This window comes from Gouania willdenowi, chromosome 24, assembly GCF_900634775.1.
Source record: "Gouania willdenowi chromosome 24, fGouWil2.1, whole genome shotgun sequence".
NCBI classification, from domain to species: domain Eukaryota; kingdom Metazoa; phylum Chordata; class Actinopteri; order Blenniiformes; family Gobiesocidae; genus Gouania; species Gouania willdenowi.
The window spans coordinates 25,038,415-25,057,587 of record NC_041066.1 but is presented as its reverse complement, the minus strand read 5'-3'; the positions used below and the strand labels follow the sequence as shown (position 1 = coordinate 25,057,587).

At 40.6% G+C, this 19,173-nt stretch overlaps 1 protein-coding gene across 1 annotated transcript; it reads left to right on the top strand.

The window, feature by feature from the left end:
* The first annotated feature begins 566 nt into the window (after positions 1–566).
* On the top strand, positions 567–17,661 carry tab2 (TGF-beta activated kinase 1 (MAP3K7) binding protein 2). Its single transcript, XM_028439500.1, has 7 exons — positions 567–917; positions 2,915–3,105; positions 4,043–5,666; positions 11,952–12,112; positions 14,536–14,629; positions 14,709–14,789; positions 16,808–17,661. Exons 2-7 carry the CDS (start codon positions 3,004–3,006, stop codon positions 16,945–16,947), a joined length of 2,202 nt encoding a protein of 733 aa, XP_028295301.1. The 5' UTR covers positions 567–917; positions 2,915–3,003; the 3' UTR covers positions 16,948–17,661.
* The last annotated feature ends 1,512 nt before the right edge of the window (positions 17,662–19,173 follow it).

Here is a 19,173-nt window from a genome sequence, read left to right as displayed (position 1 = left end):
AACAAATGACAAAAAAACATGCCAAACATCCCTGAATGGGATAACTGCAGCTCTACATGTAGGGCGTCCAATCTACTGTAGACATGGCAAGTCATCATTTAACCCTCCTATTATCCTTGGGGTCAGTCATTAAAAAAATAGTAGTTGACGATTTTTTTTCTTTTCCTAATTTTATGGGTACATTTGCCAAAATGTAACGATAAAATGCAAAAAAAAAAAATATTTGAGACTCAAATAATTGTTTTTTTTTTAATTGGAAAAGTTTTTTGTTGTTTTTTTTATTGATGTCATCTTTTTTGTATTTGGGCCTTATTATGAGTTGTACATTTGTGTCTATTATTCAATAAAAAAAAATAAAACGTTTCAATCATATATATATATATATATATATATATATATATACATAATTTTTTTTTTTTTTTTTTTTTTAATGGAATTTTCTTTCTATTGAATCGTGTTTGTTTTTTGTTTTTGTTTTTATTGAATAATAAAGACACAAATCTACCTCTAGCATGTGTGCGTGTTTTCTCGTATCGCAGGAACTCTCTGTTCTCGCGATAGTTGGCCCCAGTGCAGCCGCCATGTTGTGTTTGCTATGGTATTTTGATCCGTATCTGCTGGTAGTGAGCGACGCTAGCATAGCGAGGGGCCGCTGAGGGGTGGGGGCCCGACCAGGAGCTGTCACTACGTTTCCCCTAGCCACTGTCATCGGCCCAGGGCCCAGGCCCTGCACTCATTACTGACGGTGTCCCGGGACCCGCCAGGCCCCGGACCTCGGTGTCTATTGGTGGGCCTACCCGCGTTAGCCACAGCCTTCCGGCGTCTCTCCTCCTGCCCCGCGACCCTGCGGAGCTCCGGCGGTGGTCTCGGGTGTTCAAGGCGGCCCGGGGTGAGGCGGCGGCAGCGGAGAATAGAAGGTAGGCTTCTTTACACAAACATGGCTTGAGTTAGTGAAAAAAAAAGCTCGTTAATGGCAGGTTCAGAATGAGGAAAAGAGCTGGTCCCGGTCCGCCTCCCTACGCTCTGCTCCACCGTTTAGCTGGAAAACTTAGAGATGGAAAACTTTGAGTAGTGGGAGCTAACGATGCTAACTAACCCAGTAGCACCGTAGATCAGTCCTCCACAGAGGTCCTCTCCTCTCTGCTGGATGTCTGTGGCTCTAAACCAAGGATCGGTGGGTTCTGGAGCACCAGGGAACGGATAATGTCTGCTTATGGTTCTGGTTCTGGGGGCTGTGGAGCTGCGGGGCGATGCGTGCTCTGCAGCACGAAACACCGAGGCTGAATGTGGCTGGAGATGAAAAGCTCCACTTTGAGCCGACCTCAGCAGACCCAGGCTGGTAGCCCCCAGTGGACGTTTAACCATCTCTGCTGTCATTTATGGAGAAACGTGTGTGAAGTGAGGAGTTCACCTGTTTCACGGGTTCCCACGGATCCTTAAAAAGTCTTAAAAGGCATGAAATTCATGAATCTAAAAATAAGGCCTTAATTGTTGTTTTAATGTCTTAAATCAATGTTTCAAAGTCTTAAATATTAACACATATGCATGATGTTGTGATTGTAATTAGTCTCACGTTTCATAATAAGTAGTTACTTGTTTAAAAAAAAACAATAATAATAATTTATTGTAACAGAACCAACTACAAAACAGTGATGTGGTTTAGGGCTGGGCGATATGGACCAAAACTCATCTCTATATTTTTCTCAAAAAATCAATTTGCGATATAAATCTTGATAATTTTATTTAAAATAAAGTCTGACCAAAGAACAATTCTGGGTTAAATTTGCTGATGCAAAATACCACAGATGCACATTTATTAACAAACAGTTGCACAATATGTGGCAATATTTGCTTTTTCTCTAAGGGACAGCACATGTGAGTGAGTTCTGTAGTGTGGCTTTTATAGATGAAGGTCTGGATTAGGACGCACAACAATCCATCAGACTGTGCTTTTCATGTTGTTCTGAGAAATAGCAAAATCAGCAACTCCTAAAACGGGTATTTTAAATCAAAACAAGCTACATTGATATAGGCGATGTCATAATTTTCTATATCATCAAAATGGAAAACTCATATCTTAAATCTTGATATATCGCCCAGCCCTAACGTGGTTGCAGAGGATCTCTGTGCAGATGAGCATTTGTAGCAACTTTCAACAACACGGGGAAATGTAAATTTAACGAACATTGCCTGCCCAATGAAGATTTTTCTTAATGGCTTTTGTATTTTTGTTGTTGTTTTATAGATTTCTACTTATTTTTGTAGTCATCTTGTGTGTTTTTGGAATGATTTTGATTATTTTAGTCTGGCTTTTTTTGTGTATTTTATTGTAATTTTGTGTATTTTTGTGTTTACTTTGGGGGGTCGCCAGTTGCACTTCTGCACTAGACACTAGAAAAAATGTACTCTAACCTTATGTAATTGATGTGCCGTTTTTTTTTCCCCCAAATTGTGTTTACTGTGAAGTTGGTGCTAAATTTAATTTCAAATGGCAATAAAAAGTCTTAGAAGCCTAAAAAAAGAACCATGTGTGTGGTAGACCTTCAGAATTTACAGCTACTTTTATAACCTGTTTCTGTTCTTTTTTAAGTGATCAATTAATATCCAATAGTATTGACTAATAAAGCTTGTGGTCATGCTTCAGTCTTTCCTTTTTGACCTGGGATGACATTTTTAGAGTCGGTTAGTTAACACAGTGACATCAGGAAACACTTTCTCTGATGCAGCAGCTTCTTTCAAAATAAAAGCATTCACCTTGTAATATCTGACATATTTTTATTTGTTTATCTTCTCTTATAGAGGAACCAAAGGGTCACATGGTGCGTGCTTGTCATAAAATGTCAGGTCGTCTGCCCTAGACTGATGGAAAAGTGTGCAAGCTTTTTTAAAGTCATGTTTTCCTTTTTGATTTCAGAGGATGTTGAACATGAAGGTGGTTTGCTGCAACCACTGATGTCCTACTGTTTGGAACAAAACCCGCAGTCCTGACTTGGCGTCTTACGAATGGCCCAGGGAAGCCACCAGATTGACACACAGGTTTTGCATGACCTGCGCCAGAAGTTCCCTGAAGTCCCAGAGGGTGTGGTCTCTCAGTGTGTTCTGCAGGTGAGAAAACTCCTCACGTACAGAAACATCTGGATGATGTAGGAGCAAGAGTTTAGGGATTTCTTCAGCTTGAAGGGGTCCTCCACTATTTTTACAAGTTTAATCTAAAATATTTAATTTGTACTTATTAGTAGATCTGTCTAACAAAACACATTATTATTCACCATATTAGGACTACTTTACAGTGTGAGAGCCTGTGTTCCTCCATCTTGAAATCAAGTGATTGATGTCACATGACCCCGCTGCCATTGTTTTCTATTGGAGTGAAGCATTCAGCCTTTTTGTTTAGATAATTTAGCAGCTTTTTACATCATTTAGTAGCTTTTTAGATCATTTGTCCGTGATTAATCTCTAACTTCAGCCACCAGAGCGTGTCAGCACACTGTTTAAGGGAGAGTAAATGTCCCTTAGGAGAGCTCTTCTTCTCTGCTTCGTTGTCTACTAACAAACCACAGAGTGGGAACAGTCCTCCCCTGCCGTCACAGATTTATTTTCAGATCACAACTGTTTTTATTCTCTTTCTGTAAACAAGAGGTTTACATCAACTTCTTTAACTTTTCCTGATTATTTAGAGCAACCAAAATCAGCACAAGTTGTCATTTTGACTGAAAAAGCTACTAAATGATCTAAAATAGGCAGAAAGCTCAAAGAGCTATAGACCAAATAAAATGCAGAATAAACATATATGAGCTGGTGGATATTGTCACTTTGTGCACTAATCCTTACTACTCTGTATTTGTAACACAGTATATTAAATATGATAAAATAACTAATTTTAGAGAAAGAAGAATCTCTGGGGTCACCAGAAATGTGATATATAAATGGGGTCACGACCTGGAAAAGGTTGGGAAACATTGTTTTAGGCCAAACTTGTAAAAAGAGTGGAGGGTCCTTTAAGGACCTTATCTTTACATTTTTATTTGTTTTTAATCTCCAGAACAACAACAATCTAGACGCGTGCTGTGAGTACTTGTCCCAGGTCAGTCCAGGCTATCTGTACAGTGAAGAAGGGACCCCTAGTTTCTCTGATGACCCCAGCCTCACCAGGCTCCGTAATCACATGACCCAGCTGACCCTCGGCCTGCAGACCCAGAACGTGCACGTGGCCCCTGTTCGGGATGGCCTGAGAATGAATGGCAGCCGAATCCTGGCCCACAGCCTGAGCGACGGGCCCCTACAGACGGCCGTGGCCCCCAGCAGTGGGTTCTTTCAGCAGGAGCCGCACTCCGCCCCAGTACAGGTGCCCCCCACGTTTAATGTATTTGGTGTGATGGAGCCCACAGGTAAACCACAGCCCCCCCAGCACCTTGGACTGTACCCTCTGTGTGTGAAAGGAACCAGTGTGGGGGGCCAGCAGACCCCCCGCTTCAACCCCATCACTGTGACGTTGGCCCCCAACATCCAGACGGGCCGCAACACGCCCACATCACTGCACATACATGGGGGCCCCCAGTCAGGCCTCAGTAGTCCACAGGGTAACTCCATCTACATCAGACCCTACCTTAGCCAGTCCTCCCCCCGACAGAACCAGCAGCAGGGGGGCCGGGCCCAGTACAGCCCCACCAACCAGCCTCAGCAGCAGATCTATCAGATCTCACACCCTGGGTCCTGGTCCAGTCCTCAGCACTCCTCACATACCTCACAGCACCAGACGTCCCACGTCTACATGCCTATCAGCTCCCCCACCAACCCCCAGGCCCCTTCTCTTCCTCCTACGGGTAGCCAAGCGTCGCCCTCATGCCCCTCCTCCTCCCCCTCGATCCTCCCCGGGGCTCTGTCCACCATCAGTCAGTACAACATCCAGAACATCTCCACGGGTCCCCGCAAGAACCAGATTGAAATCAAGCTTGAATCTCCTCAGAGGAGTAATTCTAGCACAGCTTTACTGAGGACCACCAGTGGCCCCCGCTCTGCCTCCACGTCCTCCTCCTGCCCAGCGTCCTCCACATTAACGGGGGTGTCCACGGCCCCCACCACCCCATTGTCCATCGGGGGACCAGGTTTAAGCCGCAGTCAACCCACGGTTTACATCTCTGCCAGCCCCCCCTCTGCTGCTGCTGCTCTGCCTGAGGAGGCCATGGGGGCCCCGGCCGGCTCCCGGTCCAAGTTTTACATTTCTGCCAATGCCTCCAGTGACGAGGGTGGGGGTAGGAACCCCCCCACCGTCTACATCTCAGCAAACCCTCCACTACAGGCCTCCTCAGTGACCAGAAACATGGGGGGTCAAGTGAGCATGGGCCCCGCCTACATCCACCATCATCCACCCAAGTGTCGGGCTCCTGTCGGAGGGGGTACGGCGTCCTCTCCCCGTGTGGTGGTGACCCAGCCCAACACCAAATACACCTTTAAAATCACAGTCTCTCCCAACAAACCCCCAGCGGTGTCCCCCGGGGTGGTGTCTCCCACCTTTGAGCCCAACAATCTCCTGACTCTCCCCCCTGACCATCACTTTGTGGAACCAGAACCGGTTCACCTGTCGGACCCCCTGTCAGCGCAGAAGGAGAGGACGAGTGAGCCCCGCAGACTCAGCATGGGCTCTGATGACGCAGCGTATACCCAAGGTGAGTGATGCTAATGCTAATGCTAACCTCTGACAAACACATGAAGAAATGTTAAACCCTTGAAGCACCTTTAAAAAAAAAATAAAAAGAATAATTAAAAAAAAAACCTACACTTTGAGCTTAGGCACCAAAACAGTATCCTTACTGTCATATATCATTTTTTCTCCCTATTTTTAGGCCGGGCTACACAAGTTAAAATCACTAATCACTACTGAATGGATCGGACTGAAATTTGGTGGCTATGTTCTATGGATGTGTACGCATCGACGCTCGTAGCCCGATTAAAAGAAGAAAAAAAATGATTCTATTTCTCATTTACTTTCTGAGTCAAATATTGTGACGGTTGGTGGTACCAGATCATTGACATACCAATATATAAATGGGGTCCATTACCCTGTTATGTTTATGGAAACACATTGTTTCAAAGGTAATTCAACGTAGATTCCGATTATGCCTCCCACAATTCCATTAGGTGCCCAGGGGCCCACCCCCTTTTTTTTTGGCAATTTCCATTAAAGTCGTTTTCTCATTTATTTGTGAGTCAAATATTGCGACAGTTGATGGTACCGAACCATCGACACACACCAATATATGAATAGGGCCCATTACCCCACATGTGCCACGGACCCCGCATGTCTGGGGCCCCATTTTTCAAATGACTACCCCTCCGTTAATGCTCGTTGAATCGAGCTGTAATTTGACATGAATATTCTATGAGCGGATGTCTAGAGCCTCTCGGAGACCTTAGACCTTTTTTCACTCTGTGGAACTGAGTCATTTGACTGAATTCTCGGGAACGTGGCACCTGCTATTTTGCGCGGAGACGTTCCACGGGCCTGGCTTTAGTTCATCTGAACTTGGTTCACATCAGATCTTTTCAACAACTTCAGACCTAACCATAGATATAAAGTTTTCATTATTTTAATGTTTTTATGCCCTTTCTGTTATAAAAATATCATATTTTTTTCAATAAGAAAAACACAAAATATGCATTTAAAAAAAAAAAAATAGTAAGGCGCAAAGTGGAACAGTTGGTATAAAGTTATTACAGCCTTGATTTGGTCAATAATTGATGGGAACTAGTGCAGGGCGATATATCGAGTTTTCTAATTTGGCCATATAGAAAATCTAAATACCTGTTTTAGGAGTCGTTTCTTTCTACTTCTCAGAACAACATGAAAAGCACAGTTAGATGGATTACTGAGTGCGTTCTACCCTAGATTTTCCACTACTCACTGACAAGTGCTGTTACTTTAAAGGAGAAAAAACACGTGGCGCATATTGTGCAGCAGTTTCTTAATAAATGTGTCTGTGTGGCATTTTGTATCAGCAATTTTAACCTGAATTGTCTTTCTTGTAAGACTTCAAATTGAAATTATTGAGATTTATATCTTATATCACCATTTTGAGAAAAAATATTAAGATCTGAGTTTTAGAGCATATTGTCAAGTCAACTTTATTTATACAACATTTTTCATGTACAAGACAACTCAATGTGCCTCACAACAACACCAAACACACAATATTTTGAGCTATGAGCTTTTTCCACATCAGACCTTTTCAACAACTTTAGACCTAACCGTAAACTTAGTTTTTCATTATATTTTTTAAAAAAAATTTTTGTTATAAAAAGTTATGCACAATTTTTTCATCCAAAAATAAAGTGCATTTTGTATTTTGAAGGTAGAGGCTTAGATTTATTAGGTATTTATGGGAAAATCACTCTGATGTCAGGATAACATTTTATCCAAAATATGTGGTTGTAATGGGAGTCAATGGGACCAAATCAGTGATGAAAATAGATTAAAATATGGCTAGTTTGGTGTAGTTGCAGAAAAAGAGTAAAAATAAGCAAAAATTGGCTCAAGTTGTTCAAAAAAATATTGTTAGTTTCTTAAAAGCATCTGGCGACGCTCTTGGTGTCTTGCGACTTCAAATGGGGTCCTGACCCCAAGGTTGAGAACTGCTTTAGAACAGTATTGATATAAGCGAAACTGTTGTTTTCTATATTGCCAAAATTTGTGTTTTTCTTGCCTTTTTTTGTATTTTTGTTGTCCTTTTGTGTATTTATCTGTATACATTGTTTTATGAGTCATTTGGTGTATATTTGTTGTCCTTTTGTGTAATAACAAACAGCTATTCTGTAAACATTCTGTAGTGTGGATGTTGAGATGAAGGTCTGGGTTAGGATGCACCCAGTGATCATTTAACTGAGCTTTAATGTTCTAAGAATTAGTGAATGCAGTGACTCTTAAAACGAGTATTATAATATAAAATAAGCTATAAAATGAAAACATATCGATATTGGCGATATTGTAATTTTCTATATTGTAAAAATATAAAATGCGATATATGTTGCTCAGGTCTAGGGATCGACCGATATGGGTTTTTTAGGGCAGATACCGATTTTTTTTTCCATCAGCCTTAGCCAATGACAGATACGAACTGTTGATTTTCTTGAGCTGATATTTGGAGCCGATACTACATTTGAATCATAAAAATGACACAATGATGATGATAAATGGTACAAGTCTCAATTTAAAAAAAAAAAAATGAACATTTATTGAAATGAACAAAGGTAAGGTATAACGACACCAAGTAAAAAATATTTAACAAATGATCAAAAAAGGGGATGTTGAACAAGTAAAAAATAGTGAAATATTATGAAAGAGAACTGTTTGTCCTTGTCCTGAAAATAGCTTTGACAAAAGTTGGTCTGACTGAAGATATATTTTATTAACAGGTTTATTGAGTATAAAGATATATAATTATAGTATTAAACACAAAAAGAAACCATGAATAATAGTCCATTCCAACACAATCCCAGAACATATATTTGCAGAGGAAAATAGTGTGATGTCAGATGCGCATTAAGAAACTGTTTCTGTCCTAAATTGCATCAACATTAACAGGAATAAGTTTTCAAACAAGTAGTAAACTGATTCTCAAAGTTTCATTTCAGCGTTGAGTGAGAAGCAGAGAGTGAGGGAAAGAAATACACACACACCAAACCTCCAGCCAGCTGCTCGTTAAATACCACTGCTACGACAACACGTGGAACAACGCTAAGTTAAACAGTTAAAATATGCTCTGAAAGTTTAAAACTTGCCATTGGGGTTGAAGAGCTTCCTTATGCTCTGTTAGTTGGGGGAGGGACTCTGTACTCTTGCAGCCTCTGTCTCCAGCAACACGGAGCAGCCGTGCTGTATATAAAGTGAATCGGTGAACGCAGCAGTGTGCATCGGCCGATGCATGTAAAACACGCAAAAATCGTCCGATTAAATCGGCCGGCCGATGAATCGGTTGATCACTTCTCAGGTCTGCTCTGAGTGTGCCTGTCCTGCACTATAATGAGACTACACATGGACAAGCTAGGTGTTCTGTCTTTGCTTTGACCAATATTAAATATATTTTTAACACTCAGATACCTTGAATATAATCAGTCAGAGTGAATGCTGTGGGGAAAAGTTGGAGAGCAGCAGCTGAAGTTAAGAGAAGATATAAAGCACAGAACAAAGGAAAAAGTTGCTATTAATAATTCATCGATAAATAACCGGTGGTGTTGTTTTTCCCCCAAATTTAATGTGTGTGCTCCATCAGGTCTGTAATTTTGCTCTTAAAACATCATCCAGCAAGTCTGAGCTCCTGAATAGTCTGCACGCACACTCCGATGTGAACATTGTTCCATCACTGCGTAAATTGCGCATCTGATCAGCTGATTCTGGCCTGATATTGCAATACAAGAGTTTGACGGTCAAAACAAGGAGAGAAAAACACGAGCTCACTGGAGCTATGTGTCTGAAGCAACATCGATCCATGGTCATATCCATGGAGGTCCACGCACAGCGACCCTCTGCACTGCAGCGGACACACATATTTGTCCATATTTAGCATTTATTTAGCATTTTTTAATAAATATTGTTTAGTTTGTTTGTTGTTTTTACTAATTCGAATATTTTTGTTGATTTGTTGTGTATTTTTCTGTAAAGTTTTTTGCAGTCATTATGTGTATTTTTGTATCTTTCTGTTGTCTTTTTGTGCATTTTTTTGTATAATTTGTTTTTTGTTGCCATTGTAGTGATTCTGGAGTCATTTTGTGTATTTTTGTATGTTATTGGTGTAGTTTAGTGCATTTCTGTTGTCGTTTTGTGTATTTTTTGTTTAAATATTTTGTTTTGTGTTTTTTTTTTAACTCATTTTCATATTTTTGTTGTCGTTTGGTGTATTTTTCTATAATGTATGTTTTTTGGAGTCATATTGTGTGTTTTTGAACCCATTTTGTATATTTTTCTGCTTTTGTTGTTGTTTTGTGTATTTTTTGTATAAATATTGTTTCGTTTTTTGTTTTATTAGACTCATTTGGTATATTTTTGTGCGTGCGGCACAATCATAATAATGTGAATGAAGCGTAAAGTAACTGTAACAACACTTCACTAATACACTTTTTCACATAATGCCTCACCATGTAGCCGCTACAACTATTTCCCCTGTTAATCAGCCATTATTCAGCTACGTGTATGTTCTTTATGTCTACACTAGCAATCACTCATCTAAATGAAATACTTTTGTGAATGTGACATTAACATTGGACCTACCTGTTGTGTCGGCTTGGCAGGCTCGACGCTTACAGCAGATGCTTTCGGCTCCGGTGCGGTAGCATTGAAGAAGTCCTGTTATGGAAAGCTAATTCTGTTTTGCAGTACATGCTTTGTACTGTTTTTTTTTCATCCGATTTAGTTTATAATGGTCCCACACTTTCAACAGTCTACGTTGTTTTCTTTGCTCTCCCTGTCGCTCGCCTCGGTTGGTTTCTGTCTCCATTTTACAATTAGTGCTGTGCGCGGGAAATGGCTTAAACAAAACATCAAGTCAGAGAATTTTTCCTCAACGCTTTTTAGTAATGGAATTACTCGAATAACTTGAGGAATCGTTTCAGCATCCAGCTCTTTCTCTCTCTCTCACACACTTTACTCACACTTTATTTTCTCATTCAGTGGCTGTTAAATATTGACTATTTTCTTATACTACAAAGCTTAACTGGAGCCTTTTTGTTCCATCTCCGCTGTGTTTTGTGTCAACATTTACTGCAGCTGATCTCTGTGTGTGTGTTTGCACCTGCTTGTCAGTCGTACTATTTTCCGGTGCTGAAACAATCACCGCAAACAGTTCCAGAATTTATGAATTGCATCGCGCCAACTGTATTAATTTATTTGCATTTCCTCCTCCCATTTTTTTTGCGCCCTTTGTGAGATCCGCCTACTTTACATATTCATCAGAGGGAAACGCACTGTATGGATTGTGGGCGCATTGTGACGCGCTGAAGACGTGTAGTCCTGATTCCCTGGGGTGTGTACCCCTTATTAGTGCGTGGAGTGACATTTGCACACGTTTTAATACCCCTAAACCTTTAGTGAATCTGCCCCTTAGTGTGAAAACTATCATTTTGGATGGTTTCTTCTTTTTCTTTTTAAACAATCATCAATGTTTTTTTATCAAATTTGCTTATTTTTTAAATAAATTATGATGATGAAGATTATAATGATGGTTTCATTTACTAAAAGCATGTACAGTTTAATGAAAAGGGTTGATGGATAATCTCAATTATTCACATTCTACTGACAGCCAAAGATAAACAACAAACACATTATGTACTAATATTAACTAACTGAATGACATTAAATCAGACATTTATTTATTTAAATAGACTTTGGCACCAATGTAGTTTTACCTGTAACTATTTTAGAACTAAAGTTCATGCACAGGAGCATTTGATGAGGAGAAAAGTATTTAAAGTTCTTCTTCCTGTGGATTCTCTGATGAGTGATTAGTTGTGCTTACAGTAGAGTCAGGGTTGCCTGAAATGTCTTGAATAATAAAATATAAAACTACTGATTAAATTTAAATTTTCTATTTTCTTTCTTTCTTTTTTTGTTTTACTATTTTGCAAACTTAAACAAGAAAACAAAACATAAAACAAGGATATTTATTTGTCTTAATCTGCATAATAAATAACGTTCCCCATTAAGCACTTAAAGAATAATAGTGTAAAAGAAATAGAATAGAAAAAAACTAATAAAAACAGAAAAACACCAGTAATATAATATGGAATATATATAAATATACAAAACAATAATGCCAATTATATCACAGAAATAGATATGGAGTACAGGAAAGGGCAGCAAGCTTATAGAGCTTAAATAATTATAATTGTTTTTCAAATTAAAACACCACTTATATTCTCTAACAACTGTAGTGTAGACTTTCACTTTCGCGTGTGTGTTGCAGCGTTGCTGGAGCATCAGAAGGCCCGTATGGAGAGGCTGTGGCACGAGTTGGAGATGAAGAAAAAAAAGCTGGAGAAACTAAAAGAAGAAGTGAATGAGATGGAGAACGACCTGGCCAGGAGACGTCGGGACAGATCCAACTCAGCCTCACAGATTCCTTCTGTAAGACATTTATACTTTATTAACTAAAAACAAGCTGTAACACTGTATTTCATAGTATTTCATAAGATGTCTCACTATTCACTCCCATCTGCAGCCCTCAAAGCATTTCTTAATCTGCCTATCCTGATTGGCTGGTGAAACTTGTCCGTCTGCCAGGAACACCTCCACTTCCTATTATAGGGGACGACGGACAGGCACACATCAGTCAAACACCTCTTCTCACTTTCAAGCATATCCTGCATCTTCTACCAGCTTAACTGTCCACAGACGGATCTTCTTCTAGCCTCGTCGCTGATAGAACGGACGCACTTGCTTTGTGGACCACACCAGGTCAAGACGAAGCCAGCGCTTATCTTGCCTCCTCTAGTTCGGCACTGTCCCCATTCGACACCACTCGACGGTCTCGAACCTCCGTGCGTTAGCACACCAGCCGACGACTCGGCTCCAACGCTGTCCCCAACGTTCCTGACGGTCCGGCGCACGTTGGCCCACCTCGTGGGTGCTCACACTCCAGTGGACTGCCCAGCTCCATGCTTGACACCATACCACGATCAAGAGCTTCCTGACGCCAGCACTCCAGCTGTCGTCTCGAGCCCAGCGCTGCCCTTGACGCCACCGGCGGTATGTTGCATGTTGGTCCTCCTCGCGGACGTTCACACTCCAGTGGATGGCCGGTGTCCACACTCGACACCACACCACGGTATTCGAGTCCAACGCTGTCTTCGACGTCCTTCGCCGCTTTGGCACACGTTGGCCCGCATTCCGGCTAGTACACCTGCTAGCCGTCACAACATTGAGCTATCCACCTGTTCTCCCTGCCTGCATCAGCACACAGTTTTTCTAGAGGAGTCTCGTTCCTTTTCAGTGCCCAGTGGGAGTGATTCCTGCAGGACCTGATTATCAAGCACAAAACCTTTTCCACTGTCAATGTTTATTTTGTGGTGAGCCAGCATCCACTGATTTTCCGGTTTATGAAGGGAGCGCACAGGCTCCTCCCTGTGTCCAGACCACTTGTACCACCGTGGGATTTGGCTGTGGTTCTGGAGGGACTTAAACGTCCTCTTTTTCAACCGCTGGAGGAGGCGAGCCTGAAGTTTTCCTCTCTGAAGGCTGTTTTGTTACAGCTCTTCCCGGGCGATGTGAGGATGATTTTGAAGTCCACCACCTTCGGCCTTTGTGGCGATGGTGGACTCAAGTTCTCTCATTGACCTGTTGGCCTTTTCTGCCTCACAAGGTGGGAAGCAGCTTCATGTGCTGTGTCCGGTTCGTGTGGTACGCACACATGGACATGACGAGGAGCCTCAGGAACAGTGTTGGGAACGTTACTTTAAAAAAGTCATTAGTTATAGTTACTCACTACTTGTTCCAAAAAGTAACTGAGTTAGTAACTGAATTACTCTATGGTGCATGCGCAGCTCGCGCGTTGGCACGTGAGTAAAAACACTAGCTCTGATTGGCTACCATGGAATATGATGCCGCGTTAGCCAATCATAATTGCTCACCTTGTTTTTAACCCACCTCCTCACTACAACTGTGTAAGAAGCCGGGGATGCTTTCGGGTAACAGTTTATTCAATCAATGCATGGAATACACCACATTTAACGTTCAGTAACGACAACAACGTTGTAACGGCATAAAAAGTAATTAGTTAGATTACACCGTTACTGAAAAACAAACACTGCTCAGGAGTAGCGATCAGTTGTTCGTTTCCTGGGCTAATCCCCGTAAGGGGAAGCCTGTCACTAAGCAACGCCTGACACACTGGGTTGTGGAGGCCATTGCTTTGGTTTATGCGAGTCAGGGTCTGTGTACACACTCCACTCTTGGTCTCGCCACATCCTGGGCTTTGTTCAGAGAGTGTCTGTTCAGGACATATGTGAGGCGGTGAGTTGGACCTCACCTCTCACGTTTGTCTGCTTTTTCATGCTGGATGGCACAGGCGGTTTTGCTGTCCTATTATGTACAGACTTTTGCCCTGCAGGCTGGCCTTTGCTCGATAATCATGTCTACAATGCGGGAGCTACGATATCCCATAGTGAGACATCCCACGATATGTTATGAAATAGAACTTTTGGTTATTTACATAACCCCGGTTCTATGAGTAATGAGTGAGATGTCCCATCTTGCTTAAACAAGTGAGAAGAGGGGCTTATTTTGAATTATGTGTGCCCGTCCGCCGCCTCCTCTTATAGGAGGTGGGAGTGTCCCTGGTGGGCGGACACATTTCACCAGCCAAACAGGATTGGCAGATTGTGAAAAATGTTTCTGAAGGCTGTAGATGGGAATATATAGTGAGACATATTACTCACAGAAGTGGGGTTATGTTAATAATCTAAAGATGTTTATTTACTAATAACTAGCTGTAACACAAGGATCTTTTCTTTGTCATTGGTGAAAAGCAGCGTGTTTTTTTCTTCTGTCAGATTGATGAAATGAAGCAGTTACGATGCAAAAACAGGTCACTGCAGATCGACATCGACTGTCTCAGTAAAGAAATAGATCTCCTTCAAACCAGAGGTAGGATCTGTCGCTGTGTGAAATGATTTAGTAATGATTGGGTTATAAGTGCTTCCTCATGCTGTGACTCTGTGTGCAGGACCACACTTTAATCCCAGTGCCATCCACAACTTCTACGACAACATTGGATTCCTGGGTCCTGTTCCCCCCAAACCCAAAGGTACGGTTTCTCCACTAACCGACTTTTTCATCCTTATTCCTTTGGTTTTTTAAGCTTTTAATGCATTCTGTGAGTCAAACTTAAAGTGTACCTGTAGTGGAAATGTATGTAACAAAAGACGTGTTTAATGTATTACTAATAAATAAAATATGTGCATCATTTTATATAAAAAACATATTAAAATGACTTTTTTTTAGAACAATTTTATACCTTGGAACATAAACTATGGGGAGTCGCCATTTTAGACAGAATATGACACATGTCAGGTGCTGATCCTCAGAGGTAGTGGAGCATCCAATCAATGAACACGTGACCATACCAGCCTGTCATTGCCTGATCCCGTTAGATCTCTGAAGATAAGCAGGTCTTAGTAGATGATGGAGACCACTGAGAATTCCAGGTGCCACAGTGGGAGACAGTCACCTCAGTGGTATCCGTCAGTGTCCTTGGGCAAGGCACTTTACCCACATTGCCTAGTATAAATGTAGTGTGTGAGGGAGGGGTTTATGGTGACTTTGGCAGCCTCGCTTCTGTCAGTCTGCCCCAGGGCAGCTGTGGCTACAATAGTAGCTTACCACCACTAAGTGTGGAGTGAAAGAATAATGCCTTAATTCTGTAAGGCGACTTTGAGTGTCCAAAAAAGCGCTTTATAAAATTGATACATTATTATTATTATTATATCCTTTCACGCAGTTTTCTTCACAGTTTCTAACCATATTTGTGCACTTCTAACACCTAACTACTCAGCCATGGCTCGTTTCTGCTGCTAACAACAGCTCTGTCCTTTAGGTTAATTGTGAAAAATTACACTTCCTGTTACGCCTCTACCTCCCACAATGCACCAGTTATTTGAAGCCACAGGCCATGACGATCAATCAATGTGTGTCATATCCTGTTCAAATTGGTGACTCTTTATAGTTTTTGCTTCAAGGTATAAATTTGGTCTAAAAGGTCCTTTTATTTTGTGTTTTTTATAAAAAGGTGCACATATTATGTTTTTTGGTAATAAAATAAACACATTTTTTGTTATATACATTCATACTACAGGTACACTTTTAATAAACTGAATTAGACTAAACAAAAAGACGTCTGTTACATCCATTCTGCTAAAGAAGACCAACAAACCAAACCAGTCACCTACCAAAAGCAGGATTAGAAGTCAAACAAAGGGTTAGTCTGTCTGTTCTAAGGATTCAATTAGGGAATAATGTTGATAAAGAAATAAAAATGAGTGACACACTGTTTTCAAAAAGAAATTGTCACAATATATTTTAGAGTTATGTGAAGCAGTAGAAATGTTTGTAAGAGTATAAAGTGTTCATTGTTAAATATTGTGTGTGCGTGTGTGCGCGTGTGTGCGTAGATATGCATTATTTGAAAAAAGGCAACTCAAATGTATTTTGTTGAATGCTTGCATTTCTTCTGTGTGTATTATTATTATTATTGTTTGAGAACTTGAATGTAATTATTTATGTTTATAATCATTTTTTCTTCTGCCTGTTTCAGTCTTGTTATATATTTTTAAATTGTGATTTATGTTTGAATATATTTTTGTGAAACTGAAACATTACTGATGTTATACAGGGACCCCACGGTCATGAAAGTCCTGGAAAAGTTATGGAATTTGAAAAACCCGATTTCTTAAAAAGTCATGGAATATTTGAACAGTTTTGGAAATATAGCTTATTATATATTAATGTTTAACACATGTTAAACCCCAAAGATGTTCAGCATTATCTCAAAGTGAAAGTGATTCATATCGACAGCATCGTTGAGCTGGAATCACAAGTTCTCACAAATTCACACTAGTTATGACTACGATCACTTCAGCTAACATACGCTAAAAACCAGGAAATGTATACGCAAAAAAAGATGCTAGCGCTTCAGAACTAAGTCATGGAAATTTAGTAAAATATTTTGAAAAACTTTTGAAAAATCATTGTGAAAAAAAGTGAGAATATGGCTGCACAACTAATGGGATTTTAATCATGATCATGATGTGTGTGTGTGGTCCTCAGACCCTGGTTCTAAGGCTGTGCGTGCGAGTCCAGATCAGGAGGAAGACGAGGGCTCAGAGTGGAACTGTACAGCGTGTACGTTCCTCAACCACCCCGCCCTCAACCGCTGTGAACAGTGTGAGTTCCCACGACACTTCTGAGCCTCCAGCTCTGACTCTGTGGAACACAGAAGAAGAAGAAGAAGCTCTAGTGTTTGTCTCAGCAGGGCGTGGTCATGCTGTCCACTGAAGGCTCCGCCCCCTCATACCTCACAGAGGCAGGGGTCAGAGGTGATCTTCCATACAAAGATGTTGTCTCTTCTTCGTTGGTGGTTAATTCCTGCCCGTGTGCTCCACCTAGAGGTGAACTCATGGACGTGTTCTGAACTTTAAAGGATGTTTTTCAACCTCGGCATCGCAGGAAAAAACACCTGAAACATGTTGCATGCTTTGAGCTTTTCACTCTACATAACTTTAGAAGCTTTCCCTCACTCTGATGATGTCACTTCCTGGAGCTTCATGGACCTGGAGGTCTCAGCTCTGAGAGCTACACTCAGCCTTGTTGTGTTTCTACGTGTCCTTAGTACCACATGGAGATGATGGAGGTTCTCTCTCAGGGTTCCATTTATTTTCGGGACATTGTGGGAAGAAAGAAAAATTCTGCTGACTCACTGTCGTCTAATCTGACAACTGGAATCAAGCTTTAACGTTTGAGGAGCTCCAGAAGGACACGCTTGTCTTAGGGTTCTCTAATACAGGGGTTCTCAACCTTAGGGCCAGGACCCCATTTGAGGTGCAAGACACTGGGAGGGGGTCACCACCAGATGCCTTCAAGAAACTAAAAAAATATATATTTTTTTAACAATTTCAGCCCATTTTTGCTTATTTTTACCCTTTTTCTGCAGCTCCACCAAACTCACCATATTTTAACATATTTTCATCACTTTTTTTTGCCATATTTTTGCTCCTTTTAATGTATTTTTTCTACATTTCTCCCATTTCTGACACTTCTACATCACATTTTAATGACTTTTCTACACATTTTTTCTACTTTCCAGACATGTTCAGCACTTATAAACCTTTTCTACCACTTTTACACCTAATGTCACATGTTGACCCATTATTGTCTCTTTTAACATCTTTTCACCAGATTTCATGATTAGCTTTAAAATAAATATGTTTTATTTACCAGTTTAAACTCATTGTTCCTATAAACAGGGCCCCCACGGTTATTCAATTTTTAAAGTTATGGAATTTGAAAAAAAATAAAAATTCAGTCTTGAAAATTAATGGAATATTTTAATTGTTTTGGAAAAATAGCCTATTTTATTTTAATGTTTAAAATATGGAAATGTTAATGTTATCTCACAGTGAACATGCTGCATACTAAAGCTGGTGTATGATTAAAAAGATCTTAACGCTTCAGAACTAAGTCGTGGAAATTTGGTAAAATATTAAAAGGTTTTAAAAATCATTGTGAGAAATTGTAGGAACCTTGAATATTGACACTTTGAAACCGTATTTTACCACTTTTTCTGTCTGTTTTTATCCACTAATTTACAACTTTTAACCAATTTCTGTGGTTTTTAAAATCTCATTTCACCTCCTTTTCCACCATTTTTGGTCACTTTGAACCATTTTATTAGTGATTAAAACCATGATTTCCATCTTTAAGATGACTATAATAATAACAATAAACGTTCCTGGACAACAGTGGATATTATTCAGATGAATAAATAAATGTGGTTATCACAGATTCATAGAACAATGGACCATCATTTTACTGACTTTATGGATGGACCCCAAAAATCTCCCCTTTATTCCCCCTTATAGATGGTCCTGTCTCCACATGACTGTTCTTCAATGTTCATGTTCAGCTACAGTGGGGGTCCCCGCTCTCTGGGACCTTTATTTTGGGGGTCGTGGGCTAAAAAGGTTGAGAACCACTGATTTAAAGGTACCAAAATACATCTTTTCTGTTCAAAGGTACAATATTTTAAATCTAATCTGATCAAAGCCTGTGGTTGATGAATGTCTGAAGCTCTTCTGGAACGTTCTCTGATTCCATCTCTGCAGTGGTGGGGGGGGGGGGGGGGTCAAAGGTCAGTCCTGGGGCGACAGTCGTGCAGGACTGAAGCTTTCTAGGACTAGTTCTTTATGGTGTTTTTTCTACAGAGTTCTTGTTTTGTACAACGTTAAATGATTTAAACACTCAGTCAAAGCTTGAACAAATGAATCTTGGGAACTGGAGTTTTCCTCTGAGCTCAAACACTTCCTGTCTCGTTATGGGCGCCGCCCATCTGCCACAGGGACACGCCCACCGTAGCCTCATCTTTGAAGTGTTTCTATTCTGTAGAAATATTTGTGGCTGTCGTGCCTTTTTATACA